The 26,048-nt window shown below is 41.2% G+C and overlaps 2 protein-coding genes across 2 annotated transcripts; one reads left to right on the forward strand and one right to left on the reverse strand.

Annotated features, from left to right (window-relative positions):
* Positions 1 to 366: 366 nt before the first annotated feature.
* Positions 367 to 11,856, forward strand: LOC306790354 (gamma-aminobutyric acid receptor subunit rho-1-like). Its single transcript, XM_079286553.1, has 10 exons — positions 367 to 544; positions 5,131 to 5,181; positions 5,269 to 5,375; positions 6,182 to 6,249; positions 6,768 to 6,991; positions 7,712 to 7,794; positions 8,177 to 8,317; positions 8,623 to 8,775; positions 9,270 to 9,466; positions 10,732 to 11,856. Exons 1-10 carry the CDS (start codon positions 438 to 440, stop codon positions 11,032 to 11,034), a joined length of 1,434 nt encoding a protein of 477 aa, XP_079142679.1. The 5' UTR covers positions 367 to 437; the 3' UTR covers positions 11,035 to 11,856.
* Positions 11,848 to 18,838, reverse strand: LOC306790038 (peptidase M20 domain-containing protein 2-like; the record flags this gene model as incomplete). The annotated part of the gene is made up of 9 exons (XM_079286138.1): positions 11,848 to 13,941; positions 14,111 to 14,218; positions 14,415 to 14,541; positions 14,888 to 15,042; positions 15,373 to 15,515; positions 15,620 to 15,768; positions 17,159 to 17,586; positions 17,782 to 17,840; positions 18,804 to 18,838. The coding sequence occupies 9 exons, from the start codon at positions 18,836 to 18,838 to the stop codon at positions 13,766 to 13,768; spliced, it is 1,380 nt and encodes a 459-aa protein (XP_079142264.1). The 3' UTR covers positions 11,848 to 13,765.
* Between the last annotated feature and the right edge of the window lie 7,210 nt (positions 18,839 to 26,048).

The raw sequence follows: 26,048 nt of genomic DNA on the forward strand, positions 1-26,048 counted from the left end.
CTCTCAGCCTCTGTGAGTCTGCATCTCTAAACCGTTGACCTTACAAATGAGTGCGCCGCATCATTGTGAGAATTGGTGTTTCTGGGCGGTGCGAAGTGGAGAAGAGCACATCAGAGTGCAGGATATCAGAGCAGAGCACAGAGAGGCAGGCACATCCACCGCTGGAGGGATCAAACCTGTACCATCTGACACTCAAGGATTTATGGGTTTAGTCAAAATTGCTTTTCCTACTGTAGAGATTAAGCACAGTAGGATGTTTTCCACTCAGGCCGTAGAATAGCTCAGTGTGGCTGCTGCTGCTGTTGCTGTTTTTCCTCCCTCTTATCGGCTCCAGCGCTGGAGAAGGGGAATGTCTCAGCAAGGCAGAGTGCTCTGAACCCTTGAGGGGAGCAGATTCTGACTGACAGGAGAGGTCCGTCCTCTGGGGAATGTGAACCATGCAGGTGGATGCTGTCCTCGTTCTCTTCTGTGTTTGGCTCGCAGGTGCAGCAGGGAGGATGGTCCAGTCGAGGGCTCACAAGCTGGAGACCTACAAGCAGAACAGGTAATGTCAAAGGAGTCACTAACACTGTTTTCATTGTCTCGACGGTATGTACGACAGTTTTAAATGGAACATTTATTGCACGTGCTCTTTTTATAAAAGCTCTGTTCCCCATAATGGCTTCATCATGTTCTGATAGATGTTTTTTGAGGTTTATGCAATGTTGTCCAGTGTTTCCTGTGTCACCTGTGCTGATCCCTTCTGAAAACAGACTCATTCAGATGTCAGATTGGAGAGCGGAGAGAGAGAGGGAGACCTAAATCCCCACATCTATTTATGCACTACTCGTGAATGTTGTGTTCTCTTGCCCCACAAATGCTGCAGGCCAGTTATTGACTGTTTTCCCCACTGGCAGCAGTTGTAGCCAATGTCATTTCCAGGTTACTATTTAGGCTAATTGCTGCCTTGTTAATGCGTCCAGTGGATTAGATGTTTTTGTCGGTGACTGAACTAGATCTGGGAATCGTTAAAGCACCCTCAATTCTATATACACATTATCGATTGAGTTGGCTTCAACATGGTAAGGGATTGAAATAGAAAGGTTTGCATATGTTTGACAATCAAAAGTTGTATCACTGCTGTTATGTGCAGGGAGCAGTTTGTGGAGGGGCAGTCTGACATAGCTCTGGTGGAAGAAATGTCACATTTTCACAACAAAACAAGCTATTGGCTTCTTAGTCTTTTTGTAGTCACATTAGAAATGCTGATAACTTGATGCTGGTTATTTAAAATTGATTAATGATTCAGTTAGATTTGGGGCACATAATGAAGTATGAGAAAAATGTTATGAAATTTATATTTTGTGTATAAATATTTTTAGAAAGGTGAATGCTTAAACTACATAGCAAAATTGTCAGAAATAATTATTTCGGAATTATCATAATATTAAATACAAATTATTTTCACAATTATTCAAAAGATGAATGTTTAAATGCACAACAAAATTGTCAGAATGAATATAAATAACACCCTCACATGGCGTTGAACACCTGTCAAGTGCTGTGAGCAGAGAAATAACTCAGTGAGGCTGCAACTCATGAGTATTGTCATTACCGATAAATCTATTGATGTTTTGTTGTTGATAAAATGTCAAAGCATGACATAAAAATCATGGATTGGACTCTTTCCCTGCACCATTTATATCCACAAATTCAAATATTCTCTTGTAGCAAATATCAGCAAAATAGCTCCACTATATCCTGAGCTCCTCCAGTGAGACATGATAAGATTCTCCCAAGCAGGCAAAGTACAGCGCCATACGCTTCATGGTGCAATCTGCGTCAAATAATTAGCATCCACTTAATATCCTCAACAAACCCTGTCAAATCATATAACCCCTCTGCCTTTAGATACAGTGTCACTTTTCATGCTGTAACTGCTGTTATTTATAGAGCAGAGGAGACGGCAAACAGCATTTCACTGTTGAGATTCTCATCCACTTGAGTGAAATAAACGTGTTTGACGTCACATTCTTGCTGGTTCTTAAGTACGTCACGTCAAACTGTCAGAGCGCTTGACAGGGCAAATCGGATTTTATTGAATATGCAGTATGTTAAAGAGTTCAAGCTGTCTCCTTACATCCAAACGATCCTCATTCAAAGTGATCATCCCAGCCATAAGATGATCATTAAGTAGAAGAGGAGCACAATCGTAATCATCTGTGGGAAATCTTCAAAAGACTGAAAGCACAAGTGGCTCAAAGCTGCATTGTAATCTCTGAGCACCAGTGTTGCCTTGTTGTCAAATCACTTTCCGCCGCCCCCAACCAGTTGAAAATCCTCTCACGTTATGTCTCTCTGCTGACACACAGGCTGAGAATACAAATCAAATGTTACTATTTCATGATATTCCAGCAGGAGGGGGAAGAAGAATCCCAAACGAGAAGAAGTCGACCATTTCCTCTCCCTGTTTCTCATCACACCCCTCCTCTTCTCTCGGAGTGAGAAATTGTGGAAGCGGCTGGATGCTGCTGGCATGTGTAGTGGGATTTTTCACTTTATTACTTACAATTTCCATTTTTTCGCTGCCGTGAGAAGGAAGCAGAGAGGGGGATAAGTGTAGGATAGCAGACTCCCACATACGAAAACATCTGAGGAGAAAACCCTCATGAGATCGTTTTTAGTGGTGGCTTGATGATTATTGATACAAAAACACATTCTGATTTCCCTATACATTTGCTTTTTTTCACACCTGCACATAAACAATCTAAAGCAGTGGTTTTGGTGACTGAGTGCCTATTGAGGGAGCCAGCGTTGAGGGCCACACAAATTGAGGTTCAGGACCTTTCACCAAGCCGACCCACACAAACTCTCCATCATTTAACAGCTCACTACTGCGCTCAGCAGTTTTGTGAGATACCGCGTAGTTTTCTTGTGTTTTACAGCCTCAATACTTTTCACAAGATTTGTCAAGACTGACTGTTGTGTAGATAACCCACGTTCAGCTGTTCAACTTTATGTTTGTGCTCTTCACCGGTGAACTTTTCATGGGATTTGTTATTGGTCTCATAATGGCATTAAAGATTTGTATTTTGACAACAATGGGCTGTAACAAGCCCAGTTTAGCAGAGTAGGCTACCAGATGCTGTCTTAGCTTCCTGACTATATGAAATCACGATTCAATTTTTACATTCATTTTATTGAAACTAAACAACGAACATGGCTGTTATTAGTACTCACAGATGTAAATCTAGCAGTTTGTGGAAGATGACGCCCAATGAATGCACGAGCAGAGTGTGTGCAGGCAGGCAGGTAGACATGTAGGTAGCCAGGCAGGTAGCCTGGCCAATCAGATTGGACGGTTACAGTCGGTGGACGTTTGTTTTGTCAGACCATTTGATTTATTGATTGCTGTGGGGATTATTTGAGAATTTCAACAAATATAACAAAAACATTTTTTGAAGAACAATAGCAACCCCAACTGTAAGTGCAATGCCACAGGGTACGAGTAAAGGTCTTGCATTCAAAATCTCAAGTCCAACCAACTTGTGAGGTAGCTAATGTTGGAGTCAAAGGTGTAAGGTATAGCACGACATGAAAATAAATAAAGCACAAGTCCCTCAAAATTGCACTTAACAGTACTCTCCACCACCATGATTGTGGTAAAATATGTCTGAAAATACATCAAATCTAAATATTACACCATCTTCATCTGTTATAGCCTACCCTGGCAGCCGATACTTTAATTCCCCTTTTTCTCAAATTCAGTTTTTTCCTGCCATGCTGTCTGCATACATTAATGTGTCCAGAATGATCAGAGTAATGTGGCCCGTCAGCCCTGATGCAGCCCCCGCAGTGATGTGTGCATGCAGGTCCTAGCCGCAGAGCAGAAACAGCGAGCAGACAGGTGGTCTGCTGTGCGGCGTAGGCAGGCGGAGGGGGATTGGAGAGGCATTTCTGCCAAGAGGATTATGGAACCAGCTGCTGGATGGACACAGACGAGTAGCACCCATTGCCCATCAGAGCTCTGCAGCCAGAGAAACCCTCGTCTTACCGTTTCAGTTTGCATGTTTTTTTCTTCTGTATTCATCCCCCCCCCCCTCTATCTCTCTCTCTTCCTCTGTGGTATTTCCTTAATGCATGTCTGTAGTTGTCATAGGGATTTGTCCCTGTCTGTCACAGCATGCTCTACTCTAATAATCCATTTTAGGGTTTTAGGGAAATCTTTTGTTCTTCTCCTTCTTTCTCTGTTCGGCTTCCTAAGAGATAAGTATAAGGAGGCAGCACTCCTTAAAAGTGACACCAGAGAAGAGCTGCTTCCTCTCAATACGATGTGAAGAGGAAATTGTCTTTTGTCCTTTGTGCGATTTGTGGATAAAATGTGTTGTTTAACCGGATGTACGGCTTCTTAGGAAGTGAGAAGCATCAAGACAAAACAAAGAAAAGGCCAAAGTATCGTCCATTATTGTCCCCACCCTAAAACCATGTACCGGTACATTTATGAGCAAAATCATTTATTTCTCAATTAAAGCAACAGATACTGATTTTAATTAATTTATCTGCAGATTACTTTCTCATTTAATTGATATAATCTTTAAGTAATAGTTTCAAATCTACAGTGGAAATAGTGAACAGTGACTAGTATAGTTTCTCAAGATTTAAGTTGCTTCTTTTTTTCCAACCAACAGCCCCAAACTCAAAGATATTAAGTTTAACATTGTAACATATACAACTGACAGATCTAAACATTTAATCATTTTGTCAATAATAAAATAGTGATTATAATTTCCCACAGTCCAAGGTGACGTCTTGAGATATCAGGTTTTGGTCGAACAGTCCAAAGCCCAAAGATATTCAGTTTACTATCACGTCCTACAACAAAGAAGAGACACAAATCCTCTCATTCCACAAGCAGGAACCAGGAGATGTTTGGCTTTTTTGCCCAATAAGTTTGTAAAATGATCATTTAATTATAAAAATAGCTGCATAATTAATTTCTGTGGATCGACGAATCGACGTTAAATACGTCAAAATAAGGACAATTTGATTTGACTATAAAATCTCAGCAAGCTCAACTACTTTGTATGATGTTGCTGCCATGTGACGGATGTTCTCTTCTCTTTTTTTTTTTTACTGTCGTGAACTTATCAGGTCGCGAAGAGAGACCAGAATGGATGGAGGTGGAGGTGAAAAACCTGGAAAGTGAGTGTTTTCAAAATCTTTAATTTCAACAGGATCCAAGTTCTTTTGATTCTTTGGCGAATTACTTTGGACTTTTTTGTTTGACAGCCCAATTTACAAACGGAGTCCAGACATGACAAAATCTCTGGTGACAAAATCTGAGCAGCTCCTGAGAATTGACGACCATGATTTCACCATGAGGCCAGCGTTTGGAGGTCAGAAACTGAATCTTACTTCAGTGCTTTTGAATGAAAGGGTTTTATTTGTAGCTCAACGTGTTCAGTGCATGCTGGCTGCATGCTCAGGAAGAGATCTGTGCAGCGTTCACTGGTTCGGGCCAAACGGTCCCATGAGCATTAAGCTCTTGGAGATCTTTAATGACGCAATCAATGCAAGCTGTGCTGGGGTTTCCAGTTGCAGCTCAGTTCTTGACATCACGCAAGTGTTAAATTCACGATTTTTGCATCATCATCACTGTGTATTACAGGGGATTTGATGTCAGAACGATTTTTATTGCAATGAAGTATACATTAATAATCCTTTTAGCTGTCTTTATCTTTTTATTCGTCATTTAAAAAACACGAGAGCTGTATTTAAGTACAAAACGAATCAGCCATGACACGTGCTGTTTTTATCAGCACGTGTAATAATCTGCTGCTGAAAACACACCAAGTGACCCGCAGAACCCTTTAGCTGTGTTTGGTTTCCAACATCAAGTGTGTGGAAAAGAGAGGAAAAGAGAGCTATAGATTTCATCCGTCGCTGCATCATCTTTGATCCATTATTGTGACCTAATTGTATTTTTGTACTGTTAGTGGATGATGATGCAGAGTAGAAAGGATGAAATAGGTCAAAAGTCAGAGAATCCGTGCTCTATATTTGTCATTGTTCTTTTTGGAAACATGATTCTTCAAAACAAAAGATTCAAACAGTCTCTGTTGGCCAGCTCCAAAATCAGGCAGAGCTCAACAAGAGAAACATTTTTTTAATACATTTCTGACATGAGTCCATTTTCTTTTAGGTCCTCCAATTCCTGTTGGAGTGGATGTTCAGGTTGAAAGTCTGGACACCATCTCCGAGGTGGATATGGTAAGTATGAAATAGCCTGTTTGTATAATTTAATTTGATCTGAAATTCACATTTCAGATAATTCCACCGATTGTCTCCGATGGTATCAAATCATCCAACATTGCACAAAACAGAAAGATTATGTGTATGTAAGAACTGTATTTTGCATTCTTTCCCCCCATCATTAATCATCTCACAACCCCACAGATTCAACTTGAGCCCCTTCGGAGGGGCTTGACCCATAACCTAAATAACCTAACTGTATATAAAGTAGATAAACTAGGTCCCCGTCACATCCACTACTTTTACTTTCAAACTTATGATGATAATACTGCACTTTCATCTCAGTAAGATTTTAAATGCAGGTAAATCGTGCGAGTAAAAACTTGTAATGGAGTATTGTACATTGTTGTGTTGGTACTTTTATTATGTAAAGCATTTGAGCACCAGCTTCTTTTCTTCCTTTTGAAGACTTTTGTTGCTGCTCTACATGCCAAGAGGCGTAAAGGGAAATGATGATGATTCTTTTCTTCCTATAGGACTTTACCATGACACTGTACCTGCGTCACTACTGGAAGGATGAGCGGCTGTCGTTCCCAAGCACCAACAACCAGAGCATGACCTTTGACAGTCGCCTGGCGAAGAAGATTTGGGTTCCTGACATGTTCTTCGTCCACTCCAAGCGCTCTTTTATCCACGACACCACCACCGAAAACGTCATGCTGAGGGTTTACCCTGACGGCAACGTCCTCTACAGCCTCAGGTAAACACATGGACAGCAGCCTTAACTTGGCCAAGGAGGACTGAGTCATACAAGGAGATCCACATCCTTCCACAAGCAGTTTGCATATCTATAAAAAAATAATTTTAAGATCAAGATATTGGTCATTCATCACTAAAATAGAAAACAGTGGTGAAGGGAAATGTTTATTTTCATGTAGTGCAAAAAAAAGAGAGAAAAACATCACGATAAAAACAACAACATACCACATAGAAAGATCAAATAGCAGGAATTAGAAATGCGAAAGGTCATCACTGATTGGCTTTGATAATTTTCCCAGCAGGTGATGCATTTTGTGGAATAATAACATTTCTGTGTCATTTGATAATTTACAATCAGTGTAGCAAACAAATGTGACGGTGTCAAGTTATCAGAGGAGAATGACAAATGTGTGACTTTTGTCAATTCACTGCAGGGACTTCTTAACTGCTATTTAATCAGGCAATATATATATATATATATGAACAAGTTATATACAAGGAAAGTGTGGAGGCTACGTGATGGGTGGAATTGGGGGGAAAGGGTGAAACATCACTGCTAGAATAGAATAGCATACAAAAAACAATTCTTCTTCTATTTCTTTTGTTTTGGGTCGACTAACACAGAAGCCAATATACAGAAATATGTAAATCAACCATTGCTGTTTCTTGAGGAAGTTGAATTCCAGTGTTTTCCTTTGGGTCACTGCTGTTTTCCCTGCAGAATCACCGTCACCGCCATGTGCAACATGGACCTCAGTCGCTTCCCTCTGGACACTCAAACCTGCTCGCTGGAGATCGAGAGCTGTGAGTAGAAATGGAAAAAATGATTCATGTTTCCCAGACGTATGGATTCCATCCTCTTTGACCTCGCCTCTAGCGCCATCAAAGTGACAAATATTTCACTTATATAGGCTACTGAGCTCATACACACCTTTTTACCATTTCCATTTTGTGGATACGATATGAGCTTTTCTATTGCGCTCTCTCCTTGTTGCCAAAATGTCAAGATTGCGAATCAGATCTCATGAAATCTATCATGCCATAACATGGCAAGAACTATTCCCGTCAGTGGTGCTTTGGAATTGTAGTCTTGTTAAATCGTCACACATTTTGTTCACATTAACATCCAACAATGTTCACACTAAATCTGTCCTGATTTGCTCACTTCTACTTCTTTCCCCTCCAGATGCGTACACAGACGACGACCTGATGTTGTACTGGAAGAAAGGCAACGAATCCCTGAACACGGACGAAAGAATATCCCTGTCCCAGTTCCTCATTCAGAAGTTTCACACCACCACCAAGCTGGCTTTCTACAGCAGCACAGGTACTGTAACCCACAACACCAGCACTTCTTATGCAGTAAACTGAACAGATTATGCATGGCAAATCTAGATCACAATTTAATTACAACTTCAGTGAATGTGATTTTATTTTACAAGCCTTTTCCAACTAAAGGATCAAGTCCTTTGAACGTCACACCAAGAAGAATGTACTCATATTTAATCCTAAAAGGATTTTGTGTCTTATCTCTCCCTGCCACAATAGCTGGGAACCTCGGCTTCGAGTGTTTGTACAGTGCATCGGCAGCTACCATATGACAAAGTAATGGTGATATTTCTTCTTCCCCAGGCTGGTACAATCGTTTGTACATCCACTTCACCCTGCGGCGCCACATCTTCTTCTTCCTGCTGCAGACCTACTTCCCTGCTACTCTGATGGTCATGCTGTCCTGGGTGTCCTTCTGGATTGACCGCAGGGCCGTCCCTGCCAGGGTGCCACTAGGTGGGACAGTTTCCTTTACAGGGCACGGCCTTAGCAAAGAAATCTAGCTTTGCAAAAAGATTATTTCGTACGAGAATTGAAAACTGAAACCGGGTAACATAGTGCAGTGGTTCCCAACCTCTTAGTGAACCCAAATTTTGGATTTCTACACTGTTTTCTTGCCGAGAGTTAGATGAGAAGATTGACACCGCTCTCCTGTGAATCTTTCATGGGTTCCCGACCTGCAGGTTGTCAATAAGTCGGTCATTTAATATAATTTCATGTTGCAGCTGAGACTGAGCAGTGACCTTCCCGATGAAGTGGGAGAGCAATTACAAAACGTTCCGACGGTGATAAACTAGTGGATCACATTAAAAAACAAAACAAGTACGCAAATAAGAAAATGATTACAGCAGTACAAAATGAAACAATATTAAGTGTCCCCTTTCTATGATGTTTAGCATTGAGTTTTAGCTTAACTAGCATGACTAAACTGTTTGTGTTTTTCACTCCAGGCATCACCACAGTGCTGACCATGTCCACCATCATTACCGGGGTCAACGCCTCCATGCCGCGGGTCTCCTACATCAAGGCAGTGGACATTTACCTCTGGGTCAGTTTTGTCTTCGTCTTCCTGTCGGTGATAGAGTATGCGGCAGTCAACTACCTCTCCACCGTACAGGAGAGGAAAGAGAGGAAACTGAGGGAGAGAGTAAGTGTTATTTAATGTGACTTCTCTTTGTGGTTGCTCATCGCCTGCAGCTAAAAACACAGTTGAAACCTTGGAAATGTTGATTTACAACATTTGAATAACAGTAAAAACGGCTTTATTCTTACTCAGTGATGAAATCACATTCCCACTCGTTCTCTTACTTTTTTAGTTTTGCAATAAAAAATAAGCACGCAAACGTGATGTTTTCATAAATACATAAATTACGACCGTTTGACTGTGAAACAAACAGTTTGATCTTGTTTAATGCTGTTTTTTTCCCCTGAGTTAACCCTCGCCACATAGATTTGGATCTGTGCAGAGGGCATCGGGACTGTTATAGTTCTAAGTGGTTTAACCCTTTAACAACCACCCCAAGGCACACGTTTACGGTTTGAGTCGTATATTCCCCAATGCATTGTTAGTTTTTCTTGGAAGCTTGCAAATTTTCAGTGTTACTCTTGTATTTTTAAATGTGACCAACCTGACCAGACATGCAAGAGTCTAAATGATCGATACTTAAGTTCATATACTAATGTAAAATGTGTCCCACGGGTAAAACAGGAGTTGTTAAAGCTTAGAAGTCAATTAAAACTATTTCATGCTCAAAGAATCTAATCCAAATTGACCATGAAGCTTCTATGATTTAAATCCCCCTATGGGATTATTTGAATTTCCTTAAACTGTTAACTGATAGAACTCTAGTTACAGCCTGTAATAGCTGCAGATAAGATGGTCTCATTAAAAGTAAGGAAGGAGACAGCTGAAGTGAAATGAAGCAGACACATTAATAGCTCTCTCGAAGTCAACACAGGACAAGGCTGACCTGATTTATATTAAAATATTTTACACATTACTATATTTCTAAACTGGTAGAAACATAGAGTATTACTTAATGCGCATTTCCAATAAACAGATAAATATTTTTCTAAATTGACTCACTTTAAATTGCTCCCGAGGCTATGGCAAATGATTTCTGGGACTACAGCTTGCGTACTATATTGCTCTTCTTCATCTGCCAAATGCTGCAGCATATGGAGCCAAATTGCCCACATACCCCGAGGAACATTTGTAGCACAAACATCCTTCCATAAATGTTTCATGCAGAAGTTATTTAAAGGCACCGAGTGTGCAGCAACATGCTAAACATTTAGCAATCTAATGTATTTATAATCTTGTTTTAATTCATGGCTTTACAGAAAACAGCGTTTACAATGAACAGATTACAAAGTGTAACAATTACCTTTGTCTTCTTTATACCTCTCTAGCTGCCGTGTACATGCGGCATTGGCAACCCAGACGATATGATGATCGACCCCCAGATCACTGGCTACGGGTCCATGGATGTCAACACCACAGGGAATTATGGGATGCCAGAGAACGGCGGTCGCCAGGATCGAATGTTGGCCCAGGTTTCCCTGAATGACCCGCAGATCACAGGCCAGGTTCAGCCATCCAGAGCCTACGTGAACGTCTGGATAGACACCCACGCCATAGACAAGTACTCGAGGGTTTTGTTTCCTGGTGCGTACATCCTCTTTAACATCATCTATTGGTCCATCTACTCGTAACCCGGGATGAAGAAGTAGACTCGAGGAGCTCGGCTCATTTGGTAAAGAGCAGGAAAAACAAACAAACATTGCATGCGATGCTTTTCAGACAGAGAAACTACAGTTAAGATGCACCTTTGGCAGATTGGTGACCATTGCCTTCTCGACCCAGCCACTTAAAACTGAAGAGTTTATAAATGAGTTACCGCACTGACAAACGGGACGATCATTGTTGTCGCTGGTTTTGTCAATGGATCAAGTCGATGTGGTTTCATATTGTACCTAGAATGCTGTTGATGGAAAGATTGGACGGACTGCACAGAGAGATATTATCCTGTGTTCAGTTCCCGATGCAGCGATTCTGACCCTATTTCAAAACCGAAAATGAGAACTGAAAACGGATTTCTGACATTGCCAGGATATGGACAGATTCCTTCTTCTCTGCATATGAACTGTACTTGACAATCAACGGTAAACTTAAAATACTTCAATGGTTCGGCTTATTTGCTTTCTGGTGGAAAGCTAGAGAAGACATGAGAGTGGTGTCAATCCTCTTATCGGACTCTTGGCCGAGAAAACAAATCAGTGCCATTTCCCAAAATGTGGGACTACGTCTTCAAAAAAAACCTGCTGATGCGATTATTCTTAAAGCTTGATTTTTCTTTTGCAGCACAGAACGATTCAGTACGTGTTCCATTTTTCTTGTGATCTTTGTATCAATGAGATTGTTTTGTTGATTATGGTATTGACTTTTTAAAAATGTCCCTTTTTTCTTCTTCTTTTGATACAACTGAATCTCATCTCCTCTGTTTGGTGTTCTAGTTTTATCGTCCTTTTCAGCTTAAAACAACTTCATACTTTGTTAGGCAAAAGATATACCGTATTTCAATATATTTTGGTGGTTAATGAACAAACATGTTAAATTAAACTCTGGAAAAATGTTATATATGGGGAATATGTTTAATGTTTTCTGAATATGTGAAAATTATTTGAGCAGAGGTGCTGAACAACACAAACACAATACTGTACATTTTAAATCTCCATGTAATACATTTAGTATGTACAAATATAAATGGATTGAAACGCTTGGCTGAATATTGAATATATCATCAATTAAAATCTGCTAAAACATTCTGGAACGACCTCTGAAGTCTCTGTGCCAAATGTTGCTCAGGAGTATGTTCCTGCTCTCTTACACAGAATACTGAAACGGTGCCGGAGAATAAGATTTCACAGTTATTAGACGTTGGATTGCCACCATGCTGCAGGATCTCTCCTCTTTCTATCGCACAGGTCTGATTGCTGATGAGCTTTTCACACCAAATCATATAAACTGCATATTCTGTAATACCATTATCTGCTCACATGTGTCATGAAGGGATATGTTGAGCCAATTTTCAGATTTCTCCCAGCCAAATGTGTGGATTAAGTTTCTTTTTTTAAAAACTTTTCTTTGCATCAAAGTAATGTCCCAAAGGGAAAGTTGACAACTCAACCTTTGTGCACAATCATCCCTCTAAAAAAAAAAAAAAAAAAATATGAACAAAGGCATCCCTGCAGATAAAAGACATGAAAAGGATAAAGCATCAAAAAAATGCCCAGAACCTGATGTGCCACCACATCTGTGACCTCTAAAGGGAAGCCAAAGATTTGAATCGACCTGTGTGCTGGTGAAGGCATGCCTGTAAATCTAAATGAATGAAATTACATATAATTATAAAGCAAGAAATCTCGGTCTGTCTGTCTGTGTATGTAGGTATTTGCGTTAGTTCTCGCATATCTCGAGAATCCGATCTACTCCACACTTGCTGGTTGTATACCTGGGGACCAAAGGGAATGCTCTGTCAAAATTCCGCACGACACATTCAATATTAATGAAAAATAAACAAGTGCTCTGATCAGCAGCGGGGGCAGGCTTCAGGGCTCTGCAGACTGAGTCCAGTGTGTCGTCTGCAGCTGGCCTTTGTAGATCGCAGCTCTGCAGTTCACTGGATGCTGAATACGTGTCATGGATGCTGACTCATTAAAGTTACGACCACACTCTTCTTCATCTCCCTGGTGTCAACACCAACGGATTGCCAACTGAAAGCAGAGTTGAACCAGAGTGCAAAATACCTCTGCTAATTAAATCCAAGCTCTACTTTAGAACCGCGGTGGTTAGGTCATAGAAAGTGCTAATACTGCTAAAATGACCTCCGCTAAGTAGGCTATACAGTTGAATTGGATATTTTTAAGGGCTTTTTGTAAGTCATTTAGTACAATGAGTTGGAATAGTGACACAATTCAATACTTTTCATATTTATCTGAATAACAATAGATGGTGCTTGGCCCTAAATGCTAACACATTTTAATTTAGCATGCCAACAATATTTTATCAGCACTAAATGAGAACTACAGCTGAAGATTATATGAATGTGATTCGTTTTGGAGGTATTTTAGTATTTCTATTTAAAATGTTGGCGTGAATCATTTACGAAATTACCATTTCATTGTGCAAACGTAACTATTTTTCCAGTTCCTGGCACCACACAACCTATATAACTATATACCCATGTTGATAGTGAACCTAATGAAGGTGGTATTTGAGATACTCAGAGGCCCTGTTGTCGAAAATATTACACACCACACCGAGTTGCAGTTTTACGGCTCTGTCCTTCAACCGTAAACATACAAACTGTTGAAATGTGCTCTTGAGTTAAAGCTTGATTGTCAGCTGTAAAATGTGCTATAATTATTACTAAATGAATTGTATTCATTGGGCTGTCAGAGCTGTATTGATGCCTTTTAGTTGTTTCTCCTGTTTCAGTTTGGCCAGGCTGAAGTCCTCCCTGACTTGCCTCAGCAGAACAGGGCAGCACACTACATCCACAGCTGTCATCGCCAGGGCTTTGGCTGTCCTCAGGGTGAACAACTGGGCCTTTTCAGCTCCTGGCACAGGGGAAAGAGCAGGAGGAGGACAATAAAACATCTAAGCAAATAGAAACTTAACAGACAAACCGAGTGACCTGGAAAGAGTCTGAAATCGTCGGATGGTAGTACAATCCAATTCCATCACAAGAAAACGACATCTGTTGCCAATGGACACGTGCTGCCGTACCTGCTGCTTCGGTGTATTCCTCGGTGTGGTTAAACGCGTCGGTGCCGATGTAGAAGAAAGGATGGATACCGGGAACTATGAATGATACGTTGCCAAAGTCTGTAGAACCTGCCAAATAATTATAAATACACTTTGATGACGATTCTTTCTTAATTAAGTGAAAAAAAAAAAAAAAGAATCTGTGGAAAAAAAGACAAGTTCTGCTGTTTTCTTCACATTTCTTCTGCACAAAGCAGGTAAAGAAAGATATTGTTAAGTGTAAATAATGTCCGTTGCTGTAATACTTTTTTTTATTTTCACATACCAGAGAAGTTGGCTGACTGCTCTTGAAACTGAATCCCCAAAGCTTTTCCATTATTTTCATACAGGTTTGCCAGTGTGGCATTAGGCAGAATGTTATAATAGCCATGGCTTGGGTAGATTATCTCCACCTGAAGGAAACACAAGTATGCAGTCATCCATAAAACAAAGGGTGCAACGACAAAGACTACTATAATACATCAACACCTTCCGGAGCCCCGTGCATGCTCTGTAATGTGAGTTTAACCTGCCTGAAGCAAGTGCGGACCTGGGAGAGAAAAGCAGCCTGAAGAGAACGGTGAATTATGTTACAGTAGAACAACACTCGGAGCATAAGAACAGGGCTATGTTAGAAAGGGCAATGTTATATAACGGAAGAGTCAACTCCAACATTGAGCATTGCTCAGCTATATCAACGTACGCTGTTTGTTCTTGCAGCGCCGCTAGAGGGAAGACAACATTTGTAGGCAAGCTTACTCGGCAGCCGGTGGCAACAGCAGCTGCCCTGAAGCAAGCCTCCGCTTTGGCCTTCAGGTCACAAAGATCCTTAACCTGCGGCGTGCGCAGATAATAATTTAACTCTGTGTAGACGGGGATAATGTTGGGCTTCTCCCCTCCATGTTTGATGATGCCTGTAGTGGAGAAAATGGAAATAATAGGAGGATAAGATGGGATGCATCCATAACACTGAACTATTCCACATTTCATCGAGGTTATACTGTCATTTCTGATTCGCATTAGAGGTAAAAAACAAACAAACAATCCCTCTACATTTCAAAAGGCAAGTCAAAATATGTTACACTTGGAAAAATTGCCCTACATCGTTTAAATTTTCATTTTCCCTGAGTACATTAAGAACTTCTCGTCCGTGTCGGTTTAAGCAATAAATGGACTTTGAGGTGAGATTGTTTTTGAATGAACTTTGAAGCTCAGCGGATCACAGTTTCTGCCTGTTGCCACACCGTGAAGCCTCCACTCCGGCTTGAGTTGCTGTCTGAGTGCAGAGAGATTGTTGTAGGCCAGCACAGCAGCATCCAGGGCGTTTACTCCCTCCCAAGGGTATGCAGAGGCATGAGATGCCTTCCCGTGGTACTTCACCGACACCCTGTGTAACATCAACACAGCGGCTTAAGGGCGATCTGAAATACGTAGACGTTAAAGGTCACAGAACGAGTTGTAATTCCATAAATGCTGTAAACAGGAACGTACTCATCGAGTGCGACACAGGGCAGGAATGACGCGTCTTGCTGAGCCGGGTGAGCCATGAAGACGAGGTCGACGTCAGCGAAGGCTCCCGCCTTGATCAAGCCAATCTTTCCTCCTATATCTTCCTCTGCAGGAGTTCCCAAAACTGTTATCTGGTATAAAAAGTGTTTCATTTAGTAATTTGACATCATCATGTGAGCTCATGTGCGTTAGTCCACCTCACTGGACAAATAAGTCACAAATAATGTGGAGGTTCACTCTTGACATGGAAACAGTGGTTTTAACTCAAGGTCCACTTACTAGCTTTTGCAGAGTGCACTAAATTCAGTGAATATCATTCTTCTTAGTGGATGGAGTTTGCTTCAAACGCAACTAAAGACCGCCATCTTTAAGCAGAGACAGAGGTTACACATCTCTCCCTTTCAAACAGGACCACATGTCTTCACCATACCTCAGCCATCTCCTAAACAGCTGACTCAGCGAACACCCATCAACTGAGGAAGACTGCAAGATGCAGTTGAAAGCTCCAAAAAGACAGAAAAACTTGAATCAGAATCATCTAAATATGCCAAGTATGCGTGCACCAACAAGGAATATGACTCTGGAAAGACAATTTTTTTTTTTCTGGAGCTTTTAACTGCATCTTGCAGTCTTCCTCAGTTGATGGGTTTTTGTGATAGGTTTATGTTTTGGATATATTACACATGTTACATAGTTTATTCTGTTGTGTTTTACATATACGTCAGAACAATATACAGACTTGTACAAACAAAAAGTAATATACTCATATATAACCACAACATTTAACTTTTCAGAGTAATTACTGGAAGTGCAAATGTTGATTGTTTGTGGACTCTCAGAATATAGGCACGTCATTGGGATGTTGAAAAACATAAAAGATGAAGGAATAAATTCTAAAAATGTATATCTTCCTATTAGAAAACCTCTTCTAGCCAATTCATGCATCAACGCATCTTGTTCTTATTAGGTTATCTATGAAATAAATAGATAAATAAATAAATTTATGTAGTATAAATAAATTTATGTAGTATAAAAATATGTTCTACTATTATATGGGCAATGAAATGTAATTTGCTCGGGGGGTTCTGGTCATCTTTCATTGCTTTAAGGAACAAAGACATGTCTTGTGAAAAAGACAGAAGTGCTGAGCATATTCCTTATATTAGTAGCAAAGCCATGTTGAGTGGCCTGTGCAGTGATGTCACGTGGGAGGATGTGTGTCTGTGTGCACTGGAATGCTGTTGTGCGCATGTGCAAAATAAACGGTCCGAGTGTGTTCCCAGACCAAAGAAACAATGGCGGTGTGTTATTTTTCTCCCGTGAATGCTAGCTACTACTAGTGAAAGTGGTTCGCTAGTAGTACTAGCGAACCACTTTGCGTAGATAGCTGCAGGAATATCTAGCGCTACAAGAAGACCTTATGGAGATTTTAAATTGTAAAAAGAAAAAAAGAAGAGCTGTCAATGTTTGACTTCTGGCCAGTTGTTGATGTAACGTTATTACCTACAGCTCCCTCGTTACCTTCACTGGTTGAGGGAGTTCAGTCCGGATCTCTAAAGCAGCTTTCAGCCCCAGAGCGGCGGCAGCTCCCACCTCCGCTATCAGGTTGTGACCGCACGCGTGCCCGATACCCGGGAGCGCGTCGTACTCGCACAGGAACCCCACGTTCAGCACCGGCTCTCCCTCCCCGCCGCCGACCGGGCCCCAGCTGGCCCGGAACGCGGTCGCTAATCTGTAGTGAGCTTCGACCGTCCACGTGTCGTCCTGAGAGAAGAAGCGGACCAGCCGGTCGTGCGCGTGTGTCTCGTTACCGGAGAGTTCAGGACGGCTCCAAATGTCCCGACTTAAGTTGTGCAGCTCGTCTTTGCGTCCGTCTATGCACCGCTGCACGGCGTCTTTCACCTGCTGTGGTGTCAGCCCACCGTGCAGTGAGGGGAGGTGGGGAGCTCCTGAAATAAACTACCTTGCGTGACACGTGGTTCTGCTTTTGGATGAAGAATTGTTTTAGTTAACTCTGACTGACACTTTAGTGTCGTGGGTGCAAAGACCGATTGGCTAAAGTGATCTCTCGTGTAGACAGGGTGGAACCGGAAGTAGATTTACATAAACGTGCATTTGAAAGTTGAGTAAATATGGGTCGGTACCTATGGTCAGTACTAGATTGACCCAGAACTGGGTACCACGACTGACCCAGTAGTTGTCACTATTTTTTACGATACCATACGCAGTTTAGAGCCAAGATAATGAGCAAAAGAAACGATACAATACTGCTTAGAAGTGTAATCTATAACAGTATATCATAATGCATTCGTTTATACTGTGTTAGCAATATTAGTCTACAAATGAACTAAATTTGTCACATACATGTAGTGGAATAAAAATTACAAAGTGGTACATTTTAGAAGCAGCATAGAGTCCATCTTGTGTTTAACCTGTTTTATTTAACATATGGTAGCCTAACTGTATTTTGGAGGCTGCAGTAGGAGTTGCTGTTGAACATAACCCTTGACAAACCAAAGCACATTTTTTCAATGTTAGTCAAATCAAATTGATGCTTCTCCACTGTGTGTAACTTTATCAAGATGAATCAGAAGCCTTCTATCAGGCCCATGTGCTGTGCTGTATCCAATGCCAGTAAATGTAGGCTCGGAGTAAAATCCATCTGTTACCACACTAGAGGGACCCAGAGTGACATACTTTGGTAGAAGGCGCCTTCTGCACAGGGTTCTGCATTTCATTAGCAGTGAAAATAAATCTGTATTCTGCTGTGTTTCACATTCTAACCTTGGAGGTTTGAATGAATAGAAAAACCATGACAATATTCTATTACTATTCTATTTATTAATTAAATGATTGCCTTCAGCTACCCGGATAACTGTACACATGCAGCAATCAAACAATGCTGCCTGGCTGAGGAGGGACTAACTCATGAGAGCCCTGTAAAATAAGGTCAATTAGCGCTGAATGAATAAAGACAAAGCTCCGCAGCTGTCACACCCAGTGAGTGTGTGTGTGTGAGAGAGAAAGAGAGCAGGTGTACTTAGATGTTTTTTTCTGTCTGTATTTGAGTTGGAGGTTAATTGGGGGCGGTTGTCAGTCACAGGAGGAGACATGTTGAACAGCGCTGAGCAAGCTGACATCTGACATGGCCTGTCTGTCAGCTTACTTTACGGCCCCGCCGGTGATGCCGACACTCTCCATTGTGTATCAATTAAGTGACATCGAAGGGAGGCATCCATGTGTCACTCCATTGTCTTATTCAGGGAGTTGCATTGTGAGCATGTGTTTCATTTCACATGATCACGCACGTTTTGAAGCAGTGCAGATTTGTTGTGTAAATGTTAATTTAAGACTGTTTTTATTTGTTGCAAGATAATTGCCTCGAATAGTGCATCACATAGATTGTGATGATAAAATAGTTGCAGGAAGAAAGCCAACTGCCCTACAGACAAAAGTAAAAGCGATTGCATCCCCTGAGTGATGCAATAAATAAAACCCTGCATGTCACTCTAAGCTCATGATACATGCGTGAACACGCGTTCAATTTTTCAACCAGCATAGATATTTTAGGTGGAGCCACTTGGCATCACACCCTGCCGGAGTGACGCATGAGTTGTGATATATGCGTCACAACAGCAGGAAGGCTGGTTTTGACAGCCACAGTGGATGTGCTCCCGATGACAGCATTCAGTCTCTGAAATGGGAGATGAAACAAACAACAGGCTTTGCTTGGATGTGTTTTCGTGTCTGTGGCCACATCACAGAGTGTGGTCCACATATTAATGTGTTTGTGCCTCTGCTCTCGCCTCCAGGTATGGAAGCCCAAGCCAGAAAAACAGAATAAAAAGAATAAAATAAGAATGCATGGTAAGAAGATTGTTTTTTAAATTATAATTATTATTTTGACGAAGAGACTCGGGGTGACCATTTGTACAGCAACGGTTTCAACCTGTTGGTAGTCTGATATTGGACCTCATGGCATAGTAACCCCCAATTCAATATTGTTGCACCAAGATAATCTTTTGCCCATCAGTTGTGTTACTGATACAAAATGATTTACTGTATGTTTAAGAAGTGTTTTCCAGGAATGCTATGGATTTGAATAAACATCTGAGTCCCTTCTGCCTGAAATACATGTACCCCAAATTGCACATGGATTTTAAAACAATGCATTTTCTCCTTGCAACTCATCACTGGTTACATTCAAATTGCATTTAGAGGCCAGTAAAAACAACAAGAAAAAAACAAGAAAGTCTGAAAAAATAGACATAATTCTGAACACAGTTTGCCGGGAACCTCTGTTGTAGCCATTAACTGCAAGTCATGTATACTTTACATTACAGTTAACTATTGTGCAAACCATGTGCTGCTGTGTTTTAAAAACGTACTCAATTATAAACTCGACATTTTGATACACCTTGAGCATTTACATTTGTTTAATAAAACCTTGTCATCTTCGTTCTTTTCCCTGCATAAATCGGCTACCATATCAGCCTCAACTGTTCATTTTCTTTCCACGAGACAAATATGAACCCTGACAAGTCACTGATGAGCCTGGTTTTAAACATGAGGTTCCAGCTGACTGAAGGAAACTGACAACTTGTCAGTCGTGCTTGCTCCATCCTGTCAGCATCACTACCCAACAAAATGCACCCTGAGAGGAGTCCCCTGGAAATCCAGCCATCAACGTTCGATATCGCACAGCAAGCTGCTTGGTAGTTGGAAAATATCACCCGCGGGCCTCAGAAATATGAGCGTGCATGTGTGTGGGTTCACGTGCTACTCAACTGTCCCGTTTCTGTCATTAATGTCACATCAGTGCACACAGTGTGCCTCTGCGTTCTGCGAGCTGGAATACATTAACACCTCGGTTTATCAAGTCGTCCTGCATCTTCAGGCGGTGGAGTGGGGGTGGAATGGTGCCGCACAACATTTGTTCTTGTTTTTGTGATGGTTTATGATTGAATTTAGGTTCAGACTGCTCTCTGAATCATGTAAATCTACATAAACAACTCTTTTTTACACTGTCAGGGCATGTGAATTCTATTAATGAGAACCGTGATCCACATTGTCCATATTATTGTCTTTGTTGATTGTAAATTAAACAGTTTATAGCTGCTTCAAGTCATTTCTAGTAAATAAAAGCTTATACATTTGGTGTTCCTAACACCCTTGTAAGTTGTCAGAAAAAAATCTGGCACACAGATAGTGACACGTTTTCTCATCTCGGGTTGCAACAGACAGGAAGTGATTTGTCTGTAATGGATGGAGGATGAAGTTAATCTGCATAGGCAGGAGAAGCCATGATTGCGCTGCAGAAAGAGAAAGGAGCACAAAATACAATGGTCGATTTGGATGAAGAGCTGTTATATCGATATCACAGACATCACAGTGCAAAGGGAAAATGTCTCATTAAAATACAAAACCTAGATTGCTGTTTGAACAGAACACTTTTTCCCTGTCTTCAGTCTGAATCGTATGTTTTCTTGTGTGCCTGCGCAGCTAGCGGTGCCCTTTCTTTGTGCGACAACGCTGAAAAGGCTGCTGTCTGCCCCCACAACATCAACCTTTGTGCGAGGAGTCCCTCCTCAGAGGGGCTGCAGTCAGACAGCAGGGGGTGTGCAAAGTGGAGCTGCAGTGCCGACTTGAACTCTAACTGAATTGTTGTGCTGGAGGGTCTTTTATGATTCCAGCAAATAAGTAAGAAATCTGAAATGCTATTACTCCTCAAATTACACTTACTGTACATCAAGCAGATACATCTATATTAAGGCTTTCTTGTAAGTTACCCCCCCTTTTTACATCAGTAACAGGAAGCTGTCGTTGAAAAGGAGGAACTTGTTGAAAATAATTGCACAGCCCAGAGACCAGTTGACATATTGATTGTGCAGAACAGACCACAGCGTAGCCTGATTTTCATAGGACCCACATGGATTGCGTTTGAAAGGTTTGATACTCTCCTTGGTGCACTATAAGCTTTATTTCTTCAGAATTCAGTCTGTGAGTTCCTGAGGGGGAAGGATTCATTTCAGTTTTCTGCTCCAGAGGAGGGAAGAAACACCTCCATACCCCAGCTCTGACAATTGCCACAAGCACAAACCGTTTAAATAAAACATTGACTGGTGAGATGCCAGACAACAGGGGGGGGGAGTCTGCGGAGAGGACTGTGGGATCAATTAGGGTTCAGTGTTTGTCTCTAATAGTGAAAAGGTCTGAGACAACACAAGAGAAATATCAGTTTTTTTCAACCCTTTAAGGAGCATGAGGGAAACTGCTGCGTCAGAATAAACCTGCCCACCGTTAGCTTCGACAGTCTTTGTGAAGCAAAACACAAGAGGAGCTGCTGTTGAGGCGACACAGGCAGATAAAGAGGAGCCTGCACAAGGCAGTTTTACCACGAGAGTCATTAAGACAAAAAAAAAATACAATACAATTTATTTTAATTGTCTAAGAAATATATTGAGTCAGTGCACAACCATGACCAAGATTACAACAAAATAATATTGGTCAGAAAGAATATTACTTTTTTAATTCTTGACAGAGTAACGATCGTCGAAAGCTTGATTTAAACTTGTGGCTACTGCGAGGGTCATGAGTGTATGTTTTTTTAATGCACACTCATATTCAACTATTATTTCAAATATGACAATATTCAGAATTTGAGATGGCTCATACAAACATCATATTCCTTTTGGGTATTTCGAATTAGGTCTTATTCCAAAGGGAGCATTTTCCGATTAAGACGTGTGGGATTGGCTGATATTATTCAGGTTTTAGGAGCATTCTTTGGACATGTGTAGAGCACATTTGGAATATGGGTCTCAATAGGAGTTTTACGGCACTTTGCGACACACAGCCTCGTAGAGTAGAAATGCATGCCCAAAAGAAAAGCCCAAATTTCGTCGTAAGGACAAATACACCTACTTCTAAGCATTATGAAGGACTTGGATATCAACAGGTTTTTGTAGATGCGTAAATATCGCAGTGCTACCTTTTCAAGATGCAAAATGGCAGAAGCAGCTCCTGCCATTTCACTTTTCCATATTTTGACATGATAAACGACAGCTGTGTTTGACCACATGTATTGACCTCATGTTGGTGCGAAAGGAAAAAATGTGTAGGCTCTCCCAAAGCAATTAGGATGTATCCTCTGGGGACCATGAAGGTCTGTACAAAACTGCATGCCAATCAAACTAACAGTTGTTAATAAAACCCTGTATTCATATTTTTTTATTTCAAAGAAAAGATTCACAGTGTGCACTAGTTTTCTAAAGACCATACATCTCATTGAGTACATATCTTTCGCCTTTACAAATCAATGCTTTCCCTCCCTGTGTGTATGCCGGAGCACTCTCTCCCGCTCTCTCTCTCTCTCTCTCTCTCCCTCTCTCTCTCTCTCTCCCTCTCTCCCTCTTTCTCTCTCTCGCTCTCTCGCTCTCTCTCTCTCTCTCTCTCTCGCTCTCTCCCTCCCTCCCTCCCTCTCTCTCTCTCTCGCTCTCTCGCTCTCTCTCCCTCCCTCTCTCTCGCTCTCTCTCCCCCTCTCTCTCGCTCTCTCGCTCTCTCTCCCTCCCTCTCTCTCTCCCTCCCTCTCTCTCGCTCTCTCTCCCTCTCTCCCTCTCTCTCTCTCGCTCTCTCGCTCTCTCTCCCTCCCTCTCTCTCTCTCCCTCCCTCCCTCCCTCCCTCTCTCTCTCCCTCTCTCGCTCTCTCTCTCTCTCTCTCTCTCCCGCTCCCTCTCTCTCTCCCGCTCCCTCTCTCTCTCTCCCTCCCTCCCTCTCTCTCTCTCGCTCTCTCTCTCCCTCCCTCCCTCTCTCTCTCCCGCTCCCTCTCTCTCTGCATGTCCTTCCATCTCTTCACATTCTTGAGCCAGCCATCACGTCAGAGAGAAAGCTTGAGTGTTCCTGTAATTGGAAGCTCTCCCACGGGAACTTGTAGGCGTCTTCCTTGTCCTCCGTGTTTATCGGCTAATGTGATTGCCACGGCCCCCTCGGATTCATAGCTACTCCTGAATAATGAACATGCTTAGTATTCCTTTCAGACTCTTGTGACCTGTTGTGCGTGAATGATACTTCAGCACTGAACAAATTTAACCCCAGCTGACACAACTGGATTCATTGTTCTACAGCAGATACAGTGGAATGTTGTTTTTCTGATGGATGCTCTGTTGTAGGGTTGAATGGAACCAGCTTTGATGTATGCCGTCTTCTGACACTACTAGTAATGTGTTCAAAAATATTTCTTTCTTGCAGAGAGGTAGATGAAAGACTGATACCACTCTCATGTCATAGTAAATAATATCTCACCTTATATTTTCCTTTTAAATGAGCTCATTCAGTGATGGCTGATCTTGATAATACAGTAATATCATACATGGCAAGCACAATATTAATATTTGAGACTGCACTAGACGACAGTACACACTCTGTAGTTGGTGTTTTAACCTCAATCTCATCAATCAAGCTCTTTTGATTGGCTCAGTGATGTGATTTGCATTTGATTGTAAAATTTGATTAATTCCCTCGACGAAGTGATTTTTATAATATATCTCTTGCTGCCTGCGGGTCCAGAGGTGATATTTCTGAAGCTCAAAAGTGAAATCTGTCCGTGCATGAATTACACCAGTAGCTAAAGTGAGATAATGTGCGCTCATGAAATTGCTTTTGTCTAATTTGATTTTCTCAAAGATTAGTGTCACAAGAGGCTAATCCTCACAAGACTTTTTTATTTGTTTTGTAATGTTTGATGGAGAATAAACCTGCTGTGTGTGAGTGATATGGTGTTATCAACTGAGAAATGAATCCAATTGTTCTTTTCAAACAGCATGAATCAATTACATTTTTCAAAGAGACCATGATTTTAATATGCACTCCACGCCCCTGCTGCTGATTTTTCAGCTTACAAGCATGATTTAAGTTTTGATGAAGTCGATTTATAGATTTTGAATTTGAATTTTGAGGTAGAATTACACTTATGGAATTATAGGTGGTCAGAAAATGTCTCAGTATCATAATGGCTTTAAATGGTTAACATTGCTGTTTAAATTGCGATAGATTACCTGAAGTGTAATGAAGATGAAGACAACAATAATTAAAATGTAAGTTACCGCAGCTGTAATTTACACAAAGTCTCACTCAGCCATTTGATTGCTCGCTCAGCCCTAAACAACCAGACAATCATCATGCAGGATGTGAAGAAAGGGTTACTCACCACGGGACGCCGGTTACAGCCTGATTCAAATGGGAAGCAACAGTTTAAAAAATGGAGCCTGTTGCGAAAAGAGTTTCCTGCTTTACAATCACTGATTATCCCTCCAAAAAAATAGCGTAATAACAGCTTGCTTTAAAAAAAACTAAAAACTAAAAACAACAACACCATCACCACCACAACCACAAAATATGTCCAGTTAAGACCCTCAGCTTTGTATCTATTTTCCTCTTGGCTCATTTATCCTCTTTCTTATGTTCTCTCTATTATTTATATCCGCTTTGTTGTAGAGGTATTTTCGCGGGATGTTCTTGGTAGGTTGACGGCGCATTCATGCTCCCGAGGAGATGAATCCTTTTGATTTGAATGATCCCACAGTCTGAGAGTCAGATACACCTCTCAATGTGAGTCTGTCTTGGCTTGTAGACCAGCAAAACCGTGCTCTTTGTATTCTGGTGTGGAATGAACATTCTTGTGTGGGGTTGTTTCTATCTATTTTTTTTAGATAATTGCATTTTGCATTTTTAGGAGGCTGTCCCACATTTCTTGTTTTCTTTCAGCTTCAAGGTAAAACAACGTACAAAACAAACTGGAGACCAACAGAACAGAACGGTGATGCTTAACATGGCCTTTCATGGAACCACTTCTTCCCCTGTATCTTTTCAATATCACTGAGGCTATTTTTCAGGAGAAAGATAGGTGCCCAATTTTTGGATGTAATACTTTTGGCATATCTGTTAGTTTGTATTTTACCAACCCAAAAAAAAAACTCTTTGGGAGAAATAGAATGTAATTTTGATACAAATAGAAGCATTGTTGATGCAAAGTCACGCAGGCACAAATAAAAAGGACAGGAAGAGGACAGGAAGCGTTTGAAGCTTTTTTTTGTCGATGCTTCTGATATTTTATGAAAATGAAAGACATACTTTATCCTTTAATACGTCAACAGTGTTAATGTTAGCGTTTTTGAACAGAACCAGATTTACTTCTTCAAATGATTACTGCCAAAACCTTTCGGCTTTAATAATGTAATATCAGGCTGTCTGTCCCAAGCTCCCAGAGCTCATACATCAAAGAAATAATCTAGACACCTCCTCTGACGCCACAGAGCACTAACACTAACTCTCTCTCTCTCTCTCTCTCTCTCTCTCTCGCTCTCTCTCTCTCACACACACACTCTCTCACACACACACACACACACCCACACACA

Source organism: Melanostigma gelatinosum, assembly GCF_949748355.1.
Source record: "Melanostigma gelatinosum genome assembly, chromosome: 16".
Lineage (NCBI taxonomy): Eukaryota > Metazoa > Chordata > Actinopteri > Perciformes > Zoarcidae > Melanostigma > Melanostigma gelatinosum.

Excerpts from the sequence above, each read along its gene's own strand:
- LOC306790354 (XM_079286553.1), top strand. The coding sequence starts at position 438 with ATGCAGGTGGATGCTGTCCTCGTTCTCTTCTGTGTTTGGCTCGCAGGT. Across the intron at positions 5,182-5,268 it reads GGAGGTGAAAAACCTGGAAA|CCCAATTTACAAACGGAGTC; the intron begins GTGAGTGTTTTC and ends TTTGTTTGACAG. Across the intron at positions 6,992-7,711 it reads AACGTCCTCTACAGCCTCAG|AATCACCGTCACCGCCATGT; the intron begins GTAAACACATGG and ends TTTTCCCTGCAG.